At 34.3% G+C, this 26074-nt stretch overlaps 1 protein-coding gene across 1 annotated transcript in view; it reads right to left on the bottom strand.

The window, feature by feature from the left end:
• The window catches only part of LOC118854797 (ephrin type-A receptor 5), a 109710-nt gene that overhangs the window by 75060 nt on the left and 8576 nt on the right, over positions 1 to 26074 (bottom strand). The window contains exon 2 of the mRNA XM_036765041.1: positions 16994 to 17099. Within this exon, the coding sequence (XP_036620936.1) occupies positions 16994 to 17099 (106 nt within the window). The remainder of the gene's footprint in view (positions 1 to 16993; positions 17100 to 26074) is intronic.

The raw sequence follows: 26074 nt of genomic DNA, 5'->3' as shown, positions 1-26074 counted from the left end.
AAGATAACTTGGAATATCTTACAGAAACTGGTCTATCTACAGAAAAGGTTCAATAGTTTTGAATGGCGAAACCAAGACAATATGAATAATAATTTTCTCTAAATCTATGTGCTAAATAAGTGCATAAGAATTGAAATTGTAAATATGCTGTACTTCCTTTGTAAAAAACTTCTAGATTATGTTATAATGTAGATTAATTCACTTTTCACCAATTTTACCAAATCTGTAACAATTTATAAGCCTAACTAGGGCTCAGAAAATTAGTCTAGCCACTGAGAACAGACAATTCTGACGGAGGAATATGGATACAACACATCCTTCAGGAGGTAAATATCTTTGTCTTAATCTTTTTATTCAAAGTAGCACAAGACTTTACAAATACTAGATGCTTAATCAAAGTTTACTTGAATTGAAAGGGTTTTGAGGGCCTATATACTCACTAACTAGTTACCAGACAAAGTGTTCAGTCAGAATTCTATTCTTTTTTGGCCTGACAGGAGATCCCCAAATTTTAAGTTAAAACTAGTATCTTCAAAAAAATTATTAATTTTGAAAAGTACAGAGAAATTTCAAAACTATTTTATTAAGCACCTGAAGTTGTTTAAAACACAAGAAATCATTTATTTTTCTGGATAGACTCTAATATCAATTAGTCTGAGCCTCTTTGGTCATCACAAAGCTTTTGTCAAAGTTGTTAACTTTCTTAAATCATAGGCAATATTGTATTTGCTAGTCCTATTAATGAAATAACTTTACATAATAAAAACAGCTCAGATTTATGTTGAATTTTATAATTATAGGACAGTTTTTATATGTGGTCTCATATGATAATCCTCTGGCATTTAAAGTTCTTCATGACTTGGCTCCTTCCTAAGTTTCCAGTCTTATCTTCCTCTCCATGTACTCTATGACAGAACTACGTTGGCTTACTCTTTGTTCCTTGAATCAGAGAATTCTCCTCACCTCCATCCTTTTGCTTCTCTCCATTTCTTCAATATTCAGTGCAAAGCCCACATTTTGTGGGCTTTACCTAGTAACTGGCTGTTTGCTAGTACCTATCCTTCTGAGGCTACCTTCCATCTATTCTTTAAATATCTTATAAGTCATTATTTGTTTATATGTTGTCTCCCCATTATAATATGTTTGAGGGCAGGTACTGTCTTTTCTTTTCTATATCTGATCATCACTTGTCAGTGTTTTGCACATATCAAGTACTTCCATATATTAATTCAGCTTAATTACTATATGTGTTAATCTCTGTTTGTTCTAAGTTTCAGCACCAATGAAATGAGAATAATAGTATCATCTACCTCCCAACAGTATTGCACAGATCAAAAGAGGTAATATCTGTAAAGCACTTAGCACAATCCTAGCACATAGTAGGCACCATATAAATGTTTGCTATTTTTTTTTTACTTAATAAATGTCTGTTGACTATTATCTGAACTTTACAAATGAGAAAGCTGAAACTTAAAGGGGTCGTATAAGTTAAACATAGTTCAAGTAAATGGTAAGGGACAGAATTATTATCTTAAACCCTCATCTTCTCACATCAAAGTTCAAAGACTTTCTATTTTCTCATTCTTCTGGACATTTAAAAAATTATTTGATTTAAACATTATAATCTGTTTTGGAATTATTTTTGCTACTAAATTTTGAGGGAAGAATATGTGAAAATAAGAGGCATTATAACTTCTCAGTATTAAATCAATGCACATTTTAATTTATTCATTTTCATAGTCACCTCTAGTCATAAATTCATAACAAAGGTTTGCTTTTTAATAAGCTAATTTTGCAAAATCATAGATGTTGCTTGAATAGTTTCTAATATTTTATTCAATTGTTCTCATTTAAATAATACTATAATACTAGATTAAAATATTTATATATTAAGTGTTTCCTCAGCAACAAAACTATCATTTTAGGTTTATGTGTTGGTAAGCAAAATGGGCTCTTAGCACTCAGTTCAACTAAGTGCCTTTGAAGAGTTTGGCCTTTGTTTCCTTGATTAGATTTTGGTGTCCCTGGTGCCTCCTTGCCTCAGGGGAGGACCTAGTTTACACATAAGTTTGAGTGACATGTCTGGGACAGCAGAGGCTTTTAGGCCACATGGGTTTAAGTGGCCTCCTGGTGACGATGTGTGACTCACCCCTGACCCTGGAAAAGATATAAAACCAGGGGTTGGATTTCTCTTCTTTGGAGCTCTTACCTACAGCAGGGGTGGCATGCATGACTCTGGGCCAGCCCTTGTTATGAGCTCCGGGGCTGAACCTAGATGTTGGTAACTATGAATTGTATTTGGGTCTGTCTGTTGATGTCTGTAATTTGTTTGTATTCTGCTCTGAAATTGAGTGCTGGCTTTTTTCCTCTGAACTAAGTGAATGGTATTTTTATGCTGAATTAAAGTAAACTTGTCAACCCCTTAACATTGCTTTCCTTAGTGAAGCAGATAAAAAGAACCTGGGCGTTTGCAGTGTGCTGGTAGCATGCTTGTTTGGGTTGTGTTGGTCTTTCAACCCCACAACAGCTGCTAGCTGGATTGTTGAAACAGTTTATTCTGAAATGTATCTGTTAAACAGGAAGGTTGCTTTTCACCTTCATATATCTAGTGTCTAGCACAAATCCTTGTATACAATAGGTATTTAATAAACTCTTGTTTCTTTTAAAGGTGTACCTTGAGTTTGAACTTATTAACTATGTTACAGTAGATAATTAGATATCCCAGACCTCAAATTGATTGGTTCAGGTTTAAAATGGATTGTATTATGAAAAAGTTAAAATGGGTAAATAAAACTGAAAGCATGAAGCTTGACATGCAACATTAGTTCTGTACTTTGTTGTCTAATTCAATTAAAAACTCAGTGAACTCCTACTAACTCTCTGTTAAGGAATGAATGCTTCTAGATGTATCATATTCCTGCTGTCAGCAGGCATCAGCCTATCTAAGAATAATTTCTTAGAATGTGGTAATCTATCTGCACAGGGGAACATATGGCTGTGCATTAGTTCTGGTGTCTACTATGACTATGGTCTAGCAAAAAAATAGAATTGGAAAAGTGTCTCCTAAAATGTGGAGGTGTTGAAATCTGTATTGTTGGAGGAAGTGTGCCTAGTAATAGAATCGTGAAACTTTTAAGTTGCTGCAGTCAGGGTTTTTCATTTGGTTTGTGCTATAGTAAAATTCTTTCAGCATCTATTTTCTCCCTTCATGTATGGAAGTAATATCAAGGAGAAATAATTCTCTAATTAGAACTGTCCAAAACAATTCTCTAATTGGGATAAAGATTGTTTAGGAGGTGATGAGTTTCCTACATTTAGTGAAACTTTCTGGGGAACTTGCTGAGTATCTTAGAGAAGTTATTCCTTTTGGGTGTGGTTTGGGCCAGATGACATGGGAGGTCCCTTTAAAGGTTCCAATTCTCTGAATAGTTTGAACCAATTCAAATAGGAAAACTCCAAATCCTGATTCTTCTTCCCACAGGTAAGAGGAGAAAAATAACAGTAGAAAACAAAAATAAATGTACCTAGGAACTTTGGAATGGTATTTTCACAAAACCCTCCTCTGTACAAATTTCCATACTCTTGTTGATGGTACCTCTATCCTTCTAGGCTTCAAGGTGTACCTTAATTTCCCTCTTTCACTTCACTATTTTGGCAGTCTACAAATATTTTGTGTTTGTAACCTTCTCTCCACTCATACCATTTCTTCCTTAGTATCTCTCATAAGGACTAGGAAAATAGCCATCTAATTGGTCTCTCTGCCTTCAATTATTTCTTCCCTGTCTGATTCATCACCCCCATAGCTACTAAATTTGTATCCCTAAAACATGTCTTACCATGGCAGCCCCATCTCTCTCCCTCAAGATCTTTAATTACCCCATATTTGTTCTAGTATGAGACAGAAAATCCTCAGCTTGACATTTAAGTGACTCCACGATGTTTCTTATATACCTTTGCAGTCCTTTAAAATGACTCTCCTTCACACACTTCATTCAAGTCAAAATAGCCTACCAGCTATTTCTCATCCACCATATGCCAACTCCTATCCCCATGTCTTTTCCTGCCCCACCACATGTCTGGAATCCATAGTTTCTTTCAGAGACTAGTTCATATTCTGCTTCTTACATGAATCCTTTCCTGAAATTCCCAATTACAAGTTCTCTTTCCTTCTTGAAATTATCATATCATTCCCTTTAAAAATTTAGTTTATTTAGTTTATAGATTCTTGTTTTCTGAACTTCGTATCCCCAGTGACTAGCACAATTTCTGGAATATATCAGGAACTTAAACAGAATTTATTTTAATTGTTTTATCCCCCACAAGATTATGTGAAATCTGTCTTTAGAACCAATCTACTTAGAAATCCAAATCATGAGTTGGGAGGGAAAGCAAGAGACAAGATTCAAATACCCTTCAATAATAGAAGAAACATTTGAAGAATTTCAATTTATTCTACATTTCTTAGAATAAAGAAAAATCACCATTTCTGGAAATATAGCTGTAAGGAGCCTAACTTAGATTCAGAAGATTAGCTCTCTATAACTCTACTTTTTAAAGTCTTTTGACCACTCTAAGTCTCAAACTCTTGATTAAGATAATCCCAATAAGCTCATAATGCTTTTGTGAGGATTAAATTTCACAATGTATACAAAAGTTCTTTGAAGCCATAAATGTTAGCCATGTCTCCACCATTGTGTGCTACAGCCAACTCTTACATATATATACACATACATACATATGTACGTACATATATATGTGTGTGTGGATATGTGTATGTGTATACAGAGAGAGACAGAGAGACAGAGAGTTAGAGAAGATATATAGTCTAGCAACAGGATTTGAACATGCTCAGGACAAATGTGGATTGATTTACAACACAGAAAAATGTAAGTCATTTTTAATAGAGTATAAACCAGAATCTTGACTAAATTTTTAATCTCAGGAATGTCACAGCATGAGTCAGTTTCAGAACAGTCTTGAAATCTGATCCAATACAGAATACTATGACTGGACCATTACATTTCTACAGAATCAGTAATAGCTTTTTTCTATGTAAAATTCAACACAGGCTTTATCTTTATTGTGCTCCTATGCATTCATGGACATGTACGGGAAAAACATATTATATATATATATATATATATATATATATATATATATACACACACACACACATATATGCATATATATATATGTATATGTGTTTGTATATATACACATGTGTGTGTGTATATATATATATGATTCTTTTTATAATCTATATGTTTTATATTATGGATTTAAATAGCATCCTGAGAATATTAGGTTATTATTGCTATTATTACTATAATTATTATGTAAAGCACAAAAGACTTAGACTTCTAAAGGCACCTATGATAGAAAACAGTTTAAAAGCCCCTGAGCTGTAATTTTTGCCCTCAATATTTTAAATAAAGTATATATTTCCAGAGATTTTTCAGTCACAGCTCTAATTCTAAAACCTCAGTTAGACTCATGAAAACACATTTTCCTTTCCTAGGCTCTTTAGTGTAGCTTGCTTTTTAGTCCTGCTTGATGCATTTGTATAAACATCTGAGGCCATAGGTTTTATTACTGACTCTTTGATTTTTTTCCCCCTAGAACATTTGGCTATTTCCATAGTTATTCTTATTCTGCATTGTATCTGCTCTCTATGGTAGCTAAACTGTTGGACATGAATACAGTTTTCCCCTTCTCCTTTCCTTCTTAGTTTAAAGTCCTTTTGATTCGATGTGCAAAGGAGAATATTTCACATTAATTTAAATGTGGGGGAATTAATTGGAGCTTTTAAAAAGTAGGAAGAGCTGCCTCAAGATGCAATGTATTGTCCTTGATTACAGGGTTTCAATCAAAAATTGGATTATAACCTGTCAGCTGGCTTTTAGAATGCATTTTTGTCATAACCTAGGTGAAACTAAGAAATAAGGTATATGAGAGGAGAAAAGGGGTGGAAATAAAATATTATGGAATTTAGACTAATAAGATACAGCCAGTGATCAGATGGCTACAGCAATGTGAAGGGTGTAGATTCCACTTTTAGAATTCCTTGTACAGGAAAAAATATGAGATTAACGATTATTCAATTTTTCTTTTTTTTTTTGAGGGGAGAAGGCAAGGCAATTGGGGTTAAGTGACTTGCGCAAGGTCATCCAGCTAGTTAGTGTGTCAAGTGTTTGAGGCTGGATTTGAACTCAGGTCCTCCTGCCTCCAGGGCTGGTGCTCTACTCACTACACCACCTAGCTGCCCCAGATGCTTCAATTTTTTACCCTTTTGTTTTGTGCCCTTTTGAGTATATTAATTCAAATTTCAGTTGGCCTGACACTATTATTATACAAAATCCCATCTAAAGGAATAGAAATTACAAAAGCCCAAAAGCACAAGAATACATAAACCAAGGAAACTCAATTGGGCAGTGCTAATTAGCATCTTTAGGGAAATAAGTATGAGGAGAGAGAAGCAGTCAAAGTGTATCATTAAAAATGTTCACAGAATAATATATCATTTTCTTATTCTTATTGTTCATTTGTGCTTATTTTTAACTATATTAGAATAAATAAATACATGAGTACATGAAAAACTATGGAGAAAAAAAAATTCTTGAATGGCTCCCTGAACAAAAACAAATCCAATTTTTTAAATCATGGCAGGAAAATAATCCCAAATTAGGATGTCATTAGGAATTTTTCACTGTTGTTATTGATGAGGGAAAAGCTAAAACTGTTACAATATGCTACAGAAATAAGGATGTTTAAATTATATTCATCTAATAGTAATTAACCTTTTGCTGAAAATATGGCAGTTAATTCCCAATCTCATGAAAATATACCTTAAACACTATTGAAATTAGTCAATGTATATTTCCAAATAGTACTATATTTGATAGTGTAATTCCAATGCTCTAATTCCTTGAGAGAAAAAAGCACTACATCTTATTGCTACCAAATATTTTATGATGTTGGCTAATTCTTTGTTTTTGGAAATAATTTAACCCCTGCATAGTAATTCATCACTATATTATTCTTAAATGTTTTTAAAAGAGATTCCAAATGATTTCTCAAAAGTTTCACACCAAAAGGTATGTAAGACAGCATATTAAAGGTTGATTTATTTTCCTTCTTTTCATATTATATAGCGTATTATACTGCAAATACCATTAAATATTAAAAAATATATACATTCTCTTGGGTTTCAATATGGCCATAAATTTTCAGTGAATGTCAAGAAGAAATACTCACAAAAAGAAACTCCAATATTCCAATCTATTTATGACCTCATTGAAGAAGATATTCTCTCCAAAATGCAGATTGTCACTGATCCATGTCTGCCAATCCCGTTACTCTAGTCCATGACTTCCCACAAATTAACCACAAAGGGGCCTACTCATTTGATGAGGAACATTTCTTGAATTGTCTTCTCATTGCATGGTTAGGCATGGAATCCTTTGATTGTTCATTGTTCTCACTATATAAACAGCCAATCCCTTTTCAGATTATGCTTAGTCTTAGGCCCCAGTGCTTCTTCTATGCCATGTTTAAATGATGTTCCTCAGAGTTCCAGCCTTTAACTCTGTTCAGAACTAAAGCTCCCACCTCTGTGATGTTGATTCAGAGTAGTGAGCTTAGTCTAATATTGCCTAGTATTATGCCACCACATTTCCCTCCCTCCCTCTCTCCCTTCCTCCCTCCATTTCTTCCTTCCTCCCTCCCTTCCTTCCTTCCTTCCTTTCTCTCTCTCTCTCTCTTTCTTTCTTTCTTTCTTTCTTTCTTTCTTTCTTTCTTTCTTTCTTTCTTTCTTTCTTTCTTATTTTCTTCCTTCCTTCCTCTCTTTCTTTCTTTCTTTCTTTCTTTCTTTCTTTCTTTCTTTCTTTCTTTCTTTTCCTTTCTTTTCTTTCCCTCAGTGAATTGGAGGAAGTGGGAGAGAGAAAAAAAAAACTTCAAATCTTGACCCATACATATATATATATATATATATATACATACATGTATACAGCTATATATGCATGTATTATATATGTGTATATATGTATATGTGTATACATATGTACACACACAGACACACAGAGAATATGTGCCCTGAGGTAAGGCAGGATATTCCTTATCTGTATTTGTATTCTTAGTGCTTAACATAGTGCCAACTGTATAGCAAATGCTTAATAAATGTTTTCTTAATCATAGATATAAATATATACACACATATTTACATTTATTTATTTTTATGTGCTTGTGTGTTTAATTTTGGGGGGATGGAAAGGGCATATCCTACATTTATTATGTCCTTTACACAACTTCTTTGTAAGCCAGAATTTACTGTAACAGGTTAATGTCTACTTTTTGCCCTTCCAATATTTGTTGCATTTTCTTCAATTTTAATTCTTCAAATTGTAGTGGTTTAAAATCCTATAAAATCACTAGATAAATATCAGGGTTAAATAGATAAATCTCTGTTTCAAAAAGCTTGGAGTCATTAACAGATATTTTTAATGGCATTTCTCAAATTCAATCTAGGCCTTTCCCCTTCTACAACAGTCCTAACTCATTGTCTATTTTCAGTGACCATTCAATGTTGCTCTAGAAGTTGTCCATCAAATTGCTTATCAAAATGTGGACAACAGGAATTTTTCACTTACTTTCCCTACCTTATATAGATTGCCACGTCAAACTGGTTATAAATGCCATTTGGAGGTCCTGCAATATTCTTGGTCAATTAGCATAATGTTATCCATAAAGTAGAGCACTTCACTATTGATGAGGAATCCCTCTTCCATTTGGACTCTGCACTGGACCTTCTGCTTGACAGTAGTAACACCTTTGATAAGCATAGGCCTCTGTTTTAAAATTCACTTGATATTAAAAGTGAGTTGGTCATCAAACAGTATAATCTCTGTCATTATATTTCCAAGATATATTGCGTATTTTTTTTAATATAGGCACAGGAGATGCCTTGATGGAAAAGTGTGTCATGCCCAGGGCCACACAACTAGTATGTGTCAGGCATAGAACTGAAATTTGGGTGTTTGTTCTGAACTTGCTGTTGTCAAAATATAATGAATATTTAATTTTTTAAAGTACCAGGTGGATTGAAGGGGGAAAAGCCTATACTAAAGTTTCAAATGGTAGATGGAATATTGGATTTGAAGTACAGAAATTCCAAGTTCAAATCCACCTCCAGTCTTGAATAACTGCTTGTCAATATGCAAGTCTCACCCTTTTTAAGTCTTAGTTTCCTCATGTATAAAATGAAAATAAGAGTTCCTATAGCACCTAACAGGGCCTTGTGCTTCTCAAATGATTTAATATATCAAAATCACTTTGTAAATTTGAAAGCATTATATACAATCTGGTCATTATTTTAAAATGTTCATTTTCAGCAAGAATTGAGTTGGGGATACCACTCTAACCTCAGTCAAGGGTATTATGTCATGCAAAAAATTCATATCACAGGTAAGCTACCACTTCAAAATATATCCAAGTATATTAATCTACTGCTAATAGATGCCAAGGAGAAAAAGTAACCCTTCTTTAATGAACAATCATTACAGATGATAATCTACCTTGAATATAAAAGATAAAAGACTAAATCTTGTTTCAACTTTAAGCTGTCCAATACTTATATGTTATCTACTCATCAATTTTATCACATTTCAGACTATCTAGCATCATAGCATAAACTTTAACCAAATTATCTAGCCATTCTAGGTTACATTTTCACTGAACTTATAATCGGAAGTCCTTGGTAAAAATCTCAGCTCTGCCATGTAGTTGGCTTTGTAACTTCCCTTAATTGTGCATCAGTTCCATTATTTGGAATCCGACATGTATTTCTAGCCAAGCCTGCAGCATTTCGCATAAATAGTGGAGAAAGTGCTGGCACAATCATACTGAGTTATGATAAAATGCAGGGTCTAGTTTAGATGAGCACTAAGGTTACTTTTTAATTATAAAATTCTATGATCCATTTCCAAATCAGGCATAACAAGACAGCTCTAACCTAGCAACATCAACTATCTAATGAATATAAAACTCCTTATAACTGACAAATATTGGAGCTTTGCTTTCCTCAATATATGCAAGCATCTCTCTCTCTATCTCTCTCTCTGTTTCTCTCTCTCTGTCTCTCTGTCTCTCTCTCTCTGTTTCTCTGTCTCTGTTTCTCTGTCTCTGTCTTTCTGTCTCTGTCTGTCTCTCTGTCTCCCTCTCTCTCTGTCTCTCTCTCTCTGTGTCTCTCTGTCTCTGTCTCTCTGTCTCTCTGACTCTCTCTGTCTCTCTCTGTCTCTGTCTCTCTGTCTGTGTCTCTCTGTCTCTCTCTGTCTCTCTCTCTCTCTCTCTCTCTCTCTCTCTCTCTCTCTCTCTCTCTCTCTCTCTCTCTCTCTCTCTCCCTCCCTGTCTCTTTCTCTCTCGTCAATGATGTTCCTGATCTAATTTTCTAGAACAGAGTTGTTCAAGATTCATGACTGAGCTTATTAATTTAAAATGTGTTTCTTTTTGTTAGAAGCCTATGGACTGGTCATGTAAACATAAGGAAAGGCCTGGGGCTTTGGTGCCGGTTAGTCTATGTATTGACCTTGGATAAGGGAAAGGGGTATAGGCATTCAGTGAGTACAGATATTAATTTGTTTCTCTGTGTTTTCTTGCTCCATTTTTATTTTTTCTGCTTAAGAACATGGTTTTCTGGGGCTATTCCCTTAAATATTTCATATAATTCTTTGATTTTATAACTTAGCCAATTTTGAGAGAGTTTCTGCATGAATTTTCAAATGTCCAAAAACCCAAGTACTGCAAAAAGCCATGAATAAATGAATAAAGTGAGGCAAAGGAAAATGAGAGAGAAACATCAGATAAAAATTCTGAATGGAGAAATATATTAGATTTTAAAATTAAGAAGCTCTATTCTGTGGTTATTGAAAAAATAATAATATAGAGAAATCACCATGGGGGAAAAATCTTTCTCTATTACCAAAAGGGAGATAGGCTATCATTTTAATTTTTTAATTTTTGTGGTCTATGACTCTCAGTGTCAATGACTTCTGTGCCATGGGGATTTGTGCATCAGCAGTGATGGCCATGGTTCCTGATAGTGTATTTATATAGAGAGAACATTAAATAATGTGGCTAAGTAGAGGAAGGTGCAAGGTTATTGCCTGAAGATTATGCTCCTATTTTGCAAATGCCCCCTTAGAATTCTGAACCATGCATTAAAACATGAATGATAAAATGAAAGCCTTATGTCACATTATTGCTGATAAAAGTATAAGCCCTTGATCTTTTCTTATTGAAGGTACATGGTGTCATCAACAGGGAAGTCTAAGGCTATTACTGAGTGTTTCAGTTTGGAGCATAAGTGTACTATGAGCATAATTTGGACAGAGCTATTTGTAAGAATTATACCTGGGAAGAAACAGATTTTATTTCTCCATAGGTATTTGTATTTATGAAAGCTTATATTATTTTGTAAGCTGTTATTCTCATGTAAATGCACATGTATTTATAAAGCAGTAAAAGAAAGCACCCCACAGTACTACAAATTCAACTATGATACAGAATGGGCCACGATCTGCATATTTGGCTCTGCTCCTGTAATGTATCTGCACCACATGCATGTGCACATACTGCACGCACACACTCATTACCTTATTAAAGGTCATGTACTATTATGTTGTTTACCTATTTATGACAGTGTCAGGAATGAAAATTTTCTTGAGCTTTTGCAATAGAAATATTTAGGGAACCAAAGGTTATTTTCCCCCCTAATAAAGGTTTCTTATGAACTGTTAATGGCAGGTAAACCTTTATCTTATATAGTAAGCAAAACTGTCCTTAGTCACAGAGAATTAAATAACATCTAAAATCCAGGCGCTAAGACAAATACTAGGGCAGCTAGAGGATACAGTGGCTAAAGTGCTGGTCCTGGAGTCAGGAAGACTCATCTCCCTGAGTTCAAGTCCAGCCTCAGACACCTACTACCTATGTGACTCTGGGCAACTCATTTAACCCTATTTGCCTCAGTTTCCTCATCTGTAAAATGAGCTGGTGAAGAAAAGGGCAAATCACTCTGGAATCTTTGCAAAGAAAATCTCAAATCAGAAGAGTTGGATACCACTGAACAACAGTAACAAAGGCAAAGAGGTAGATAGATAGCTCTGCAGTAGATAAAGTTTGTTTTCATTTTTTTTTTCAGTTTTACTTAGAGCAACTAATATTTCATTTAATGTTTCTTACTCTTTTCTCCCCAGGAAAATGGTGACCTTAAATTATCCAATTTGATCCTGTAAGAACTCAGATACTCTGCTCTCCTGCAAATATCACTGGGCTTTCTAATGTCTTTTTAATTTTCTTTCTAATCTCTCCCGAATAAAATTTACCTGATCTCTTTCAAATTCTCTTAGGGCCTTTCTAGGTAACAGGTGCTAATTCAACAAACTAATTTATACTGCTAATAGAAAACAATAGCTGAAAGTGTTTATCCCCATGTGGATTTTGATAATCATTCACATTTATATTGTGATTTTGGTATTGCAGAGTATTTTCCTTACAGCAATCCTATGAGGTTGAGCTAAGCAGTATAACTCTTATCCCCATATTATGTGTAGGGAAATTGAAGTTCAGAGAGATTTAGGAATTTGCTTAATAACACATCTGTCTAGCAAGTAAAAGCACATCTGAGTCACAAACTGAGATTCCAAGTTCTGTAATCTTTTCAAGACATCTTGTTGTCTCAAGGCTGAACCCAAATACATGAATAAAATAGTAAGTTTACACAGGAAGGGAAGAAAAGAGAAGCAGAATCATTTAAAACTAAATTGTCATCTGAAATATAATCATTCAGGGAAAGAGGTCAGGGGAGGTGGAGAGAAAGCACTGAGAATAATCCTACTGGAGGCCCAGTTAAAGGGAGAGAAAGTAGTTTTGTCCCTAAAATTCTGGCCATGGCTCCAATAGGAATAGAGAGAGAATGTCCTGGTGAAAGAGCAAAGGTTTTATGGTAGGAATCTGAGGGTGCCAGCCAGTAACAGAAGACATTTGTAACACACAAATCTGGAGGTCCCAGTTTTAAGGCGGCAGCAAAGTCAGCAGCATCAGCAAAGTATGCACAGAGATGAAATGTGGTCAAAATAGAAACTTTTTACTCTATGCTTTAAAAGGAAATGAAGAGGTCTCTGAAATCACACAATACAGATAATACTTTTCAACTGAAATTGAGCAGGTGCAAGAGGGAGAGCCATCTCCTTGAATGACCAAAAAAGAAAAAAAATAAGCTAAATTTCTCCACCCCCCCTAAAAGAAATGAGTAAGACGAATGTAAAGAGCTTCATTACCAATTGGGAATAGGAATTTCTTTTTATTCTGTCTTTAAAAAATCTTCCAATGACATAAGGGCACAACCAGGAATTGGGATGGGCCTGAGCTCTTTGTTTCTAGATCCTCAATCTACTTAAAGTTGCTTTCTTTTTCATTTAAAATGTATTTTTCATGTTCAGTTTTTTTTCTTTACCATTAAGAGTATAGAAAACATCCCCCTTGACTGGGATATTATGAATTTAGAATATTTTATATTTTCTTGGTGAATGATTTGCATAGACTTTGCTCAGAAAGTGAAGGACTAAGGAACAGAAAGAGAAGCTTGGTCCTGTGATTAGGAAATAATCATTGCAAGAATCAATAGTAACTCCTTGGAGGTGGGGGGGCGGGGATAGAATACATATTATCACTCTTCCTTAATTTAATAAATTAAATCTTTAAATCACTTAAAGTTTGGATGATGGAAGGGGTCTTCCTCCTAATTCTTTGTTCTGGTTTGGATGAAGGTGAAAAACTCAGTACTTTTCCAAAAAACCAATACATGGAGCAGTTTGTCTCTCATACAATTACAAGGAATAGTCTATGGTTGAACTCCATGAAGCTAAAGGGAAAGAATTGCTCTTATTAAACCTACACAAAACAAGTACTTCCCAGCAGTGAGAAAGACTATTTCTCTAATATTTTCTGACTGCTTTTGTTAAAATTAACTGCCTTCTGATAGCATATACTTGGGGAGGAAAGAAAGAAAAGGAATAATGCATGTGTTTCCAAAAAACAATGAATGAACATTCTTAAGCTTAAGTACAAAGTACATTTTGTGAATTAAATAGAAAAAATGTGTTTCTTTTCAGTGTAATTTAAATATGCAGTAATTAATCTATGCTGTCTATAAGATTCAGTATATTTAAAATGTCAAATTCCATATATTTATGTGTTTCTCTGAGGCCAAATTGTAAAAAGAAATAAATGAGTATCACAGTAAAAATTTATGTTCATATCAGTCCTTTGATACGAGTTTTTTGGGGGACCAACATTTTTTTACAAGTTTAAATTTTCCCATAAATAGACTCTCATTAAGTTTTTCTAAAGGCTCTATTTTCAAATTCTTTTCTAATGGATAGCTTATACTATGGATGATCACTGATAGGAATGCAAAAGCACTACCTGTGTGAATGGTTGGGAAAAGAGCAGAGTTGGATATATTCATTGCACTATTGATCAGAGCTGCAAAGGACCTTATTGTTAATCTATTGTGACCCTCTCATTTTACAGATCAGGAAAATGAGACTTACAGGTGTTATTTTCCCAAGGTCATACAGGTAACTGATTCAGGAATCAAACTCAAATCTCCATATTCAACACTCTACTGCAACACACTACCCAATTTACTAGTAGGAAATAAATTCTATGCTAACCTTATATAGCAACTTAGTTGAGGTTAAGTCATTTGGTTATAAATTCTGGATGAATTTTATGTATTATAGTATTGAATATCTTCCTCCATGTTGCCCTTTCATTTAGGAAAGATAACAAATATGTATTAGAAGCATTTAGTGGAGGGTATAATGTTTAAAAAAATAAAAACAAAACTTCAGTAGATATAAATGTGAAATTAGACTCAATGTGTTGGTAAGCAAAATGGGCTTTTAGCACTTAGTTCAACCAAGTGCCTTTGAAGAGTTTGGCTTTTGTTTCCTTTGAGTAATTCAGTGTATTTCATTGAACCTTACTAGGTGCTAAGCCCCAGGCCCAAAACCCTATTAGGTGTAACCCCTATGTGGGTGTGGATTGGTAACTAAAGTCGGGCCTAAGGTGGGGCTAACTCAGGGGAGGGCCTGGTTTACACAAGAGTCGCTGTGATGATTCTAGGTCACGTGGTGAGTTGTATGTGTGACTCACCCCTGACCCTGAAAAAGATATAAAACCAGGGGTTGACTTTCTCTTTTTTGGAGCTGTTACCCACAGCAGTGGTGGTGTGAGTGACTCTGGGCCAGCCCACATTATGAGCTCCCGGGCTGAACCTAGATGTCGGTAACTATGTGTGTTGGTAAGCAAAATGGGCTCTTAGCACTTAGTTCAACAAGTGCCCTTGAAGAGTTTGGCTTTCATTTCCTTTGAGTAATTCAGTGTATTTCATTGAGTCTTACTAAGTGCTAAGCCCCAGGCTCTAACCCCTATTAGGTGTTAACCTAACCTATGTGGATGTAAACCTCCCAGGGTCCTAAGGGGAGGGACTAACTCAAGAGCCAATCATAGCAGCCTAAGTTCTGGTCATTCAGATGACGTTTGATGACATCTGAAGCCCTATAAAAAGAGAGGACAGAGCCATTTGCGCAGGGCTCTCACTCATGGTGGTGGTGATGCAGAGACTCCGGGCAGCTGTAGCTAAGGAGCCCTCCAGCTTGTAAACCCGGATGCTGAGACTTTGTTGAACTCTGGTAACTATGCATTGGGATTTGAATCAGACGAGGTCTGTCTGTTGATGTTTGTAATTTGTTTGTACTTGTTCTGAAGTTCAGGGTGCTGGCTTTTTCCCCTAAACTAAGTTCACGTTGCTTTCCTTGTTAAAGCAGATCAAAAGAACCTGTGCTTTTGCAGTGTGTTGGCAGCTTTCTGGGTGCTGGTTGTTGGTGGATCTTGCACCCCCACAGAAGCTGCTAGCTGGATTTTTGAAACACTATGAATCTGTATTTGGTCTGTCTGTCAATGTTTGTAATTTGTTTAGGGCTCTCACTCTTGGTGGAGACTCCCGGGCAGCTGTAGCTAAGAAGCCCTCCAGCTCATAAACCCGGATGTTGGGACTTTGTTAAACTCTGGTAACTACATATTGGGATTTCAATCAGACAAGGTCTGTCTGTCCATGTTTGTACTTTGTTTGTATTTTGCTCTGAAGTTCAGGGTGCTGTTTTTTTTCCCCTGAACTAAGTGAATGATATTTGTATGCAGAATTAAAATAAGTTTGTCAACCCCTTACCATTGCTTTCCCTACTAAAGCTGATCAAAAGAACCTGTGCTTTTGCAGTGTGTTGGCAGCTTTCTGGGTGCTGGTTGTTGGTGGATCTTACACCCCCACAGAAGCTGCTAGCTGGATTGTTGAAACACTCATATAAAATCACTGCACCTCAAAGATGATAGTGATAAGTGAAAATCATTAGTGAGCTGAAGTAAATTTAGTCAGGAAAACCATCTGCTACCCAGGTGTTCTCTATTTTGACAATTAGCTTCAAGGATTAGACTGCTTGTTATGTTATTATGATTGTTTATCTCTTCTCTTCCTGTTAAGACACCAACAGCAGCCTTGAACAGCCTCCAGGCAAGTGGAGCACTCCATTCATTGTGAACTAATCATTCAGGCAGAGTTCTAAAACAAGAAAAACTGTCTTGATCTCTCAACAGTAGAAATCACATGTGATTACCTTGAATACATTAAGGCCAAAAGGACAACCTGATTCCAGTGCAATATTTTCTGGAACAGTTAGGAATTAACAATTTGTGTGATTGAAAAATAGATGTGCATGGCCGAAGTAATACCTGGAAAATATCCATATGATTAAGTCTACCATTTTTTTTTAGCATTTACATTATTTGTGCCAGAATGTGCTTATCAAAAAAAAATAAATCAGATCAAAGTTAAGAAAAGATGATCTGCAAAAGTCAGGATCATAACTTTCTTACTTACCTTCCACTGAGGAGGAAACCAATAACCACAGCCAGCAAAATGACTCCCACTGTAATGGATACAGCAATTATAGGAATCTGGCTTTGATCACTAGAGGCTGCTACTGCTGAAAGAGAAACAACGAATAAAGATTATAATTAAAATGGTATTTAATATCACAATGAACATTGTTTAAAGGGTTGTAATAATAGTTGTACAATAGACATTTATAGGATATTAAGGATTTTAATTCACTTCGCACAATCTCACAACAACCCTGTTAAAAGAGGTAACAGATTTTATTGCATATATTTTATAGATGAGAAAAACTGGGACTATCTGTATATTTTAATATTTTTTTAGCCAAATATACTTCTAAGTATTCTGTTTTTCTCTAGCACCTCTTCTCAAATATCAGAACTTTAATTGGAAATGGTTAACCTCTTGGAAAATATTTTGCCTTGAAAATGAAATTCAGATACATCTGCAAAACATCAGTAAGGTCTGCGATGCTACACATATTATCTCTATCCTGAACAAGTGGATGCTCAATATATGTTACTTGTCAAAAATATCTAATTTATCTATCTTAAAAGTCAACTATTTTAGGTTATAAAATTACAAGAAAGTGTGAGTGCTATATTCAAGTATTTTGTAGTCTAAATGGGAGAGATTGCTTGCGTAACTTCTACATTTTACAAGCAAAGCATATCCTCACGTAAGAAACAATCTCCTTACCCCTTCCCCAGCCCCCAAATAAAATAATCAGTGTGGTTAGTGTTCACATCCAAAATTCTATGAGAGCTATTTTGACAATGAAGAAAAAAAACACTCTGAAATCTAGCCCAGTTATAATGTGTGAATATACTTGAGATTATCCTATACAATAATACCATAGACATACCTATAACAATAAGCATATCTATGCCCACATGGAGATAGTATGTAAGGAATGCTATAGAAAACATTATTTACAATAGATTCACTTACAACATATTTCTGAAGGATCGAGCAAGAAATAAGCAACTTAAAGTAATTTGACCAGGCAAAGTATTATCAGATGAAGGATATGGGGCTGGGAAACATTTCTTGAAGAAGATGGAATCCAAGCTGAATCCTAAAGGAACCAAGAGAAACTGAAAGGTAGCAATGAGCGGTCAGAATATTCCAGATATATGGGAACCACCGATGCAAGGGCATATAGGTGGAATATTTTGTGTTGCATTTGAAGAATAGCAATTGGGCCAATGTGGGTAGACTGCCACATGCATGGAGGAAGTAAACTATATAAAGCCTGGAAAGGTAGCATACATTCATGAAGAACTTTCAATGTCAAGCAGAAGAGTTGAAGAGCAATTTTCCATGTGAGGATGTAAGTAGGAGTGAACAGACAGTTGAAACTTAAAATTAAAGTTAAGTGACTGTAACAGAGTATTTACCTGCCCTCAATAAGTTCCAGTCACCAAACCTATACAAATCAATATCAAAAATTTGTGAGAGAAGGTAGTAGATATTCTATCTAGAGATCACATGGTAACTTTTGAAAAAATCATGAAGAATGAATGAGATTCCTTACGATTAGAGGGCAGGAAAAAAAACACTTTTGTGATTGTCAGAAAAGGATCAATGTAAATTCTCCAAAAGATGGGTTGGCTTTCTTGACAATGATTCCCAGCAACATTCTAGAATACAATATTCAAGGTGTTTGAGCTCTTAGAAAGATATGGATTTATTCAGCATGAGTTTAAATTACTTGTCAGGGTGACCACACGTCCACTGTGTGTCAAAAGTAAAGATGTGAATCTACATCCTCTTGGCTTTACTACTAGCTCACTATTCATTACATTATGGGATTGGGAAGAGACTTGGTAAAAACACAACAAACCAAAATAAAATAATCTATACAGAGAACTGTTCAAGGTAGTGGGGATATTAAATATTGAAAAATAATAATATATAAAGCTGATACAATCTCTAACTTCATGTATCTGAAAACCTTCACTGTGAAAACATATATTTAGTTTATTTTCCTTGGCCTAGATAGGAAAACCAAGAACAATATTTACATAGGATCATTTGTAAATTGCAGAGAAGTAGTTAAATTCCACATAATGAAAAACAACCTTCTTAATAATATTAGTTATTCAAAAAAGAAAAGGGCCTATATTGTTTAGATATCTACTGGTGGGAGATGTGGAGGGATTTGCTGTTCAGTGATAAGATGTTATCAGAGGACTGTTGAGATTGAATCCAACTTGATGATTCTGTGATTTGGTCATTCTGTGAATTTTGTATATTTGAAGTAGATGATCACAGGCTAGCAAAGAGTAAAGAATCAAATGGCAGCTAGAGTATGCTAAAGTACACAATGCATTCCATTTCACATGAAAAAATAATTAATTCACTTGCTAAACATCTGGTGCCCATACTTTATTCTCAGATGGTTGTGAACAATGTATTGTTATATGTGATAACCTTAGAGAACATGTCAAATAGTAGTTCTTAGAAAAACTTTGTTCAAAACAGAATGAACCACAAATAGCACTAATTTTACTTATAAATATTAAAACTAAAAATCTATTACCAATTATTTGTCCTTTAAAAATGGCATATTGAATAAATTTAAATTGTATGAATAGTTATTTAATTAAGGTATCCTTCCTTCATTCATTATATAAAAATAATTATGTATTTATAATGTGGAATATGCAGTGGTAAATACTGGGGGGATAAAGATGTAAATACACTATCTTTAAAAGTATGAAGTATATCACAAAGGGGTAAATTTTATATGTATATGAATATATAAATATTTAAACACATATACATATTTATGTAAATATATAAATGCATATAAATATATCTAATAATTCAATTATCATTCTGGGTACCTTCCTGGGTACTGGGTAGAACATTCAGAGATGCGAAAAATATGACAAAGCTATGATCTCTGCACTTTAGGATTTTAGAACTTAGTTGAGAGATAATGACCATAACAATAGCTAACATTTGTATGTCATTTTAAGGTTGCAAATTATTTTACACATAGGTTATTGGACAAGACAAAACAAACAGGTAAAGCAGATAAATAACAATTCAAGGCAAACTATGTTGATTACCTACATAAGTAGCACAAAAAATAAATGCAATAGGTTGGACAAAATAGAAGAGGGCATTTACAGTCTCAAAACTGCAAGGTAGTCATGGTTTCAGAGGTATTATTTGGTTTCATAGTGGCTGAGAAAATGACATTATTTGTTGTAGAAAATGATTTTTTTAAAGTTTCAAATCCTTTCCAAGAAGGTAAATAATGAAATTGACATACTTTAAATTACTTAACTTACTCAAATCCAGTAATCTACATTAGATACTGTGACACATACATCTGAAGGACAGTATTTTGAATGATCAAGAAATTAAAGCAATGTTAAAAAAAATATAGCCTTATTCTTATCTGGTAGATTGTAATCTGTTGGTATGACAAGCCAGGAAAGGTAGAAGTTATCTAATAAATCTTGCTACTGCAGGTTTGCTAACATAATTGATGACATTATTGATGACGCCAGGGGCACACACTAGAATAAATGAGATAAGATCATGCTAACATCTTTCCTACAAGAAACAGCACACAAATAAATCAGTGTTTGTTGTATGGAAAAGACAAAGTGCCATTTGAGAATGAAATGTTACTAAGTGTCTGAAACAATGATACAAGCAAAATTAAATTTGGAAAATAATTAAAAAAACACTTTACATTTGTCATCAGTGCTGTTCTAATTAGATGTTTTTTCTACATGTGAACCATTTCAAATGATGACATGTAGAAAAATAGATTTGCACAAATTATTCATTTTTAAGTCCAAAGCATTCTTTGTAAAATAATCTCAATGTTTATTAACAAGTTCTTGAAAACTAAATTAGACTTTTTAAAATTTAATTCTTCCCCTTATACTCCAAGTTTTCATTTGACTACATTTATCACATGCTGTGATTTATACTGTAATACCCTGGGAGAAATATTTTGGAGTCAGGTTTTCACACATACTTTTAAGTCCTAAAAAATGAGTTGACAGCAAAAATCACCTACCACTTCTGTTTTTTTTTCCCCAAAAAACCAAACATAGCTACTCAAACTTCTACTATATGCAAGACATTGACACCTATAATACATAGGAGCAGGGAAAAGGTTGCCACTTGAGGTCCAAGGAGGGAGGTCATTCCTGACAGAACAGTAAGGGAAGGCCTCATGGAGTGAATAACATTTGAACTAGGGATTTGTGGCATTCTTTGTTTCACAGACCTCTTCGTCATTTGAGTGAAGCTAATGAACTTGTCTCCACTGGCAAAATATAAGCTCCTTGAGAATATCAATTTTTCATATATATGTATGTATATACATGTATATACATGTATACATACATAATTATTCTATATATACTTTAAATGATCAATTCTTTATAGTTAATTTGGTTATTTATAATAGACAAAATTTATTTGCTCAAAGTCATTAAAATAATACTGCTGTTACTGCATATAGTGTTCTCTCGGCTCTGTTCATTTCACACTTTATTATTTCATGAGAGCCTTTCCATGTTTTTTTTTCTAAAATTATTGAGTTCATCATTTCTTATAGCACAGTAGTATTTCATGACAATCTTATACCACAATTTGTTCAGCCATTCCCCAATTGATGGTCATCACTGCAGTTTTCAGTTTTTTGCCACCACAAAGAAAACTCTTATAAACATTCTAGAACTTGTGTGTTCTTCCTCCTTTTTCCCCTAATCATCTTTGGAAATAGATGAAGCAATGGTATTGCTTGGCCAAAGGTTATAGGTAGTTTGGTAACTCTTTGAGCAGAATTCCAGATTGTTCTCCAAATGGTTGGATCATTTCACAATTCCACCAACAGTGAATTAAGGTTTTGATTTTTCCACATCCCCTCCAACATTTGTCACTTTCCCTTTCTCTCATTTTAGCCAATCTGGTAGGTGTAAAATGATATTTCAAAGTTTTCATCATAATAATTACCCAACAATTCCACTATCTTTTCATGTTTCTTCCCTTTCCATTAATCTATCTAATATATGTGCATATGTGTATGTGTATGTGTGTATGTCAATAGATCTAGATAGATATATACAGATACAGAGAGATAGAGATACAGATATAGATACATACACATAACTCCCCTAACTATGTCATCAGCTTCTGGGTAGTTTCTTAACTTTAAAAATATATATTTTTATAATTTATTTAACTAAATATTTCCTAATTTTGTGTAAAACTTTTTAAACAATCATTTAAAAAATGAATTCCAAATTCTCTGCCTCCCTCCAGCTTTTGCCCTCTCCTTGAGAAGGCAGGCAGGCATGCTTCTGTCAATTATATATGTAAGGTCATGTCAAACATATTTCCATATTAGCCATGTTGCAAAAGAAAATATAACCTAAAACAATAAAAATGATGAAAGTAAAACATATGCTTCAATCTGTATTCAGGGTTTACTAGTTCTCCAGAGGTAGAAGGCATTCTTAAAAATCATAAACCCTTTGGAATTGCCTTAATTAGAGTACTAAAGTATTTCACAGATGATCATCCTTGCAATATGACATTTATTGTGTGTATTCTTCTTCTCACTTCAATTTGTATGGGTTCAGGCAAATGTTCTCATCCTCCTCTTCATTTCTCATGGCACAATAGCATTCAGTCATACTCATATAACACAACTTGTTCTACCCTCCTCCTATTGATAAGCATCCCCTCAATTTCTAAATATTTGCCACCATGAAAAAGAGCTAATATATACTTTTTGTACAAACAGCTTCTTTTCCCTTTTCTTTGAATTCTCTGGGATACAGATTTCATAGTGAAATTGCTAGCTCAAAGGGTATATACAGTTTTATACACTTTAGGCTTAAAATTGTTCTCTTGAATAGTTAGACTAGTTCACAACTCCAAAAACAGTCCATTAATTTCTCAATTTTGCCACCTCCCCTCCAGCATTTTCACTTATCCTTTCTGTCATTTTAGCCAGTCTGATAGGTGTGAGGTGGTATCTCAGACTTTTGGTATATCAGAATAATTTTAATTTCAATTTTAAAAATCAGTATTGATTTAGAGTATGTCTTCATGTGGGTATTGATAGCTGTGGTTTCTTCCTCTGAAAACTGCCTGTTTATATCCTTGACCATTTATTTTCATCAATTCTCTTGATATTTTTTCTACTTTTTGTTCTTCCAAATGAATTTTGTTGATTTTTGACCTTTATAAAATAATTTTTGATAGTTTGATTGGAATGACGCTAAGTAAATTAACTTAGGTAGAATTCTCATTTTTATTTTATTGACTCAGCCTACCCATGAGCAATTAATATTTCTTCAATTTCTTAAAGTATTGCGTAATTGCGTTCATAAAATGCCAAGGTTTACCTTAGCATGGAATCTCCAAAATATTTTATATTATCTCTCTCTCTTTCTTACATATGTGTGTGTGTATATATATATACACATATATATATACATTGTGTGTGTATACATACATATGTATATATACATATGCATGTGTATATATGTATATATACATATGCATGTGTATATATATGTATATATACATATGCATGTGTATATATATGTATATATATATATGTATATATATATGTATATATATGTATATATGTATATATATATATATACATATATATACCCTTTTGAACCATTTTAAATGTGTATTAGGTTCAAGCATTGCCTGCCTCCTCAACATTTTCCTCTTCACTGTAATAGCTATTCCTTATGTGCCTCTTTTATGTGAGATAATTTTCCCCATTTTTCTCCCTCCCCACTTCCTCCCAGGACATCCTTCGTTCTCACCTACTAATGTTTTTACATCACCCTAACTTAATTCTATACCCTCTTCCTATATAGATATCTTAGAAGATACATGTATCATCTGTCCATATTGAAAGATACACAGTTTAAACTTGAGACCTTTATGATTTTTGTTTCATATTCACCTTTTGTGTTCCTTTTGGGTCTTGTGTTTGAAAATCAAATTTTCTATTCAGCTCTGGTCTTTTCATCAGGAGTGTTTGAAAGTACTCTTTGATTAAATGTTTGTTTTTCCAAAGAAGGATTATACTCAGTTTTTCATGGTAGGTTATTCTTGTTTGTTGTCCCAGATCATTTGCTTTCTGGAATATCATATTCCAAGGCCACCTATTCTTAATATGGCAGTTGCTAAATCTTGTGTGATCCTAATTGTGGATCTATGTTATTCAAATCATTGCTTTCTTGATGCTTAAATATATGCTTTTTGAGCTGTGAGCTCTAAAATTAGGATGTGATATTAGGATGTCATATCTATAATTAGGATGTGATAAGATTTCATTTTGGGATGTCTTTCAGAGGGTGATTGGTGATTTTTTTTGAATTTCTATTTTACTCTCTGGTTCTATGATATTGGGGCAGTTTTCCTTGAAAATTTCTTGAAACTTCTCTTTTTTCATGGCTTTCAGGTAATCCAATATTTTTTAACTTCTCTCTCCTGAATCTGTTTTCCAAAGTAGTTTTTAAATAAGATATTTCACATATTCTTTTTTCTATCTTTTGCCTGTTTTATTGTGTTTTGATGTTTATAGAGTTATTAGCTTCTACTTGCCCAATTCTAGTTTTTCAGGAATTATTTCTATCACTGAACTTTTGTATGTCTCTTTTTTTCCCATTTTGTCATTTCTGTTTTTAAAGTGTTGTTTTTTCAGTATTTTGTGTTCCTCTTTTACCATGGTGTTACTTTAAAAATATTTTTTCCATCTTTGCTTTCACAACTTTACTTAGTTTTCCCTCTACCATTCAGATTTGATTTTATAAATTATTTTTTAGCTCTTCTAGTAATTCCTGTTGGGCTTGTGTCCAATTCACAATTTTTCTTAGAGGTTTGCTTGCTGTAACTTTATTATCTTTTTTGTTTAAGTCTGTATTTTGATCTTCCCTCTCACCACAGGGTACTCTCTTATGTTCAGGATTTTGCTGTTGTTGTTTCCTCATTTTCCCTCCTTATATTTTTACTTCGAACTTTATCTTAAAATTGGGCTCTTTTCATGATTTGGGGCTGGAGGTGGTTTACTGTTCCAAGCTCCATGCTTTTCTTTTTTCACATTGCTTTTTTCTGGGTCTTTGGAGGTTTTTGGTTGTTTCAAGGTGATATGATCTGTGGAAAGGTATGATCACTGCTCCTTTGGTCTGCACTCTGGCACATACTCAAGAAAGGAGACTGAAGCTTTGGGATTGCAGTTGATACTGTTTAGGCCTCCTATTCCCTTGAGACCTAAAGTGATATTGTCCCTGAGGCTACCTGATCCCTTGGGGCAAGAATTTACACTGTTACTCTGGGTTTCCACTCCCTCTGAAAGTAGCCTTGAATTATGACCCAGAAGTGGACATAGGTCATGGAGTTGCTAAACAACATGTGGTTCTGCATCTTGTGCTGGCACAAGGGTACCCTGCAATCTTGTTCTGACTGGTTGCCAGGCCCCTTTACTATCTCGGATTGAGAGTTCCCAAGGTCGGTGTTGTTTCTGTCAGCACCACTTAGTCCCACCACTGGTGATTCAACCACATGGGCTCTGGGCCATCCTGCCCCCAGACATTGTATAGATCTCTCTTTCTAACCTCCCATGTTGACTTGGGCTGAAAAAAGTCACTCACTGCCTTTTGTTATCTGTCACTGTAGAATTCTATTGATCTGTTATTTTAAAGTCATTTGGAGGAGAATGTTGGAAGGTTCAGCTGTGTGCTTCTTTAGTCTGTCATCTTGCCCCTCCCTTTTGTTTAAAAACCTTTTGTTTAAAAAAAATATCTTAAATTTAACATACAGAGATGGAAAATACTGGGTTATCCATCCATCCATCCATCTATCCATCTATCCACCCACCTATCTATCATTTCAGTAAATATTTAAGTGCCTGCCTGTGTGTAAGGAACTGTATTAGGCACCATGGAATTCTCAAAAATCATTGTGAATGATTTCTTCCCTTAAAGATATTACAATCGCTCTTGAAGATTGAATGAATGAAATGAGGACGTTTTCTGTAACAAATAGAATTCT

The sequence above is a fragment of the Trichosurus vulpecula genome, chromosome 6 (assembly GCF_011100635.1).
Source record: "Trichosurus vulpecula isolate mTriVul1 chromosome 6, mTriVul1.pri, whole genome shotgun sequence".
Taxonomy (NCBI): domain Eukaryota; kingdom Metazoa; phylum Chordata; class Mammalia; order Diprotodontia; family Phalangeridae; genus Trichosurus; species Trichosurus vulpecula.
This window is presented reverse-complemented; position numbering and strand designations above follow the sequence as displayed.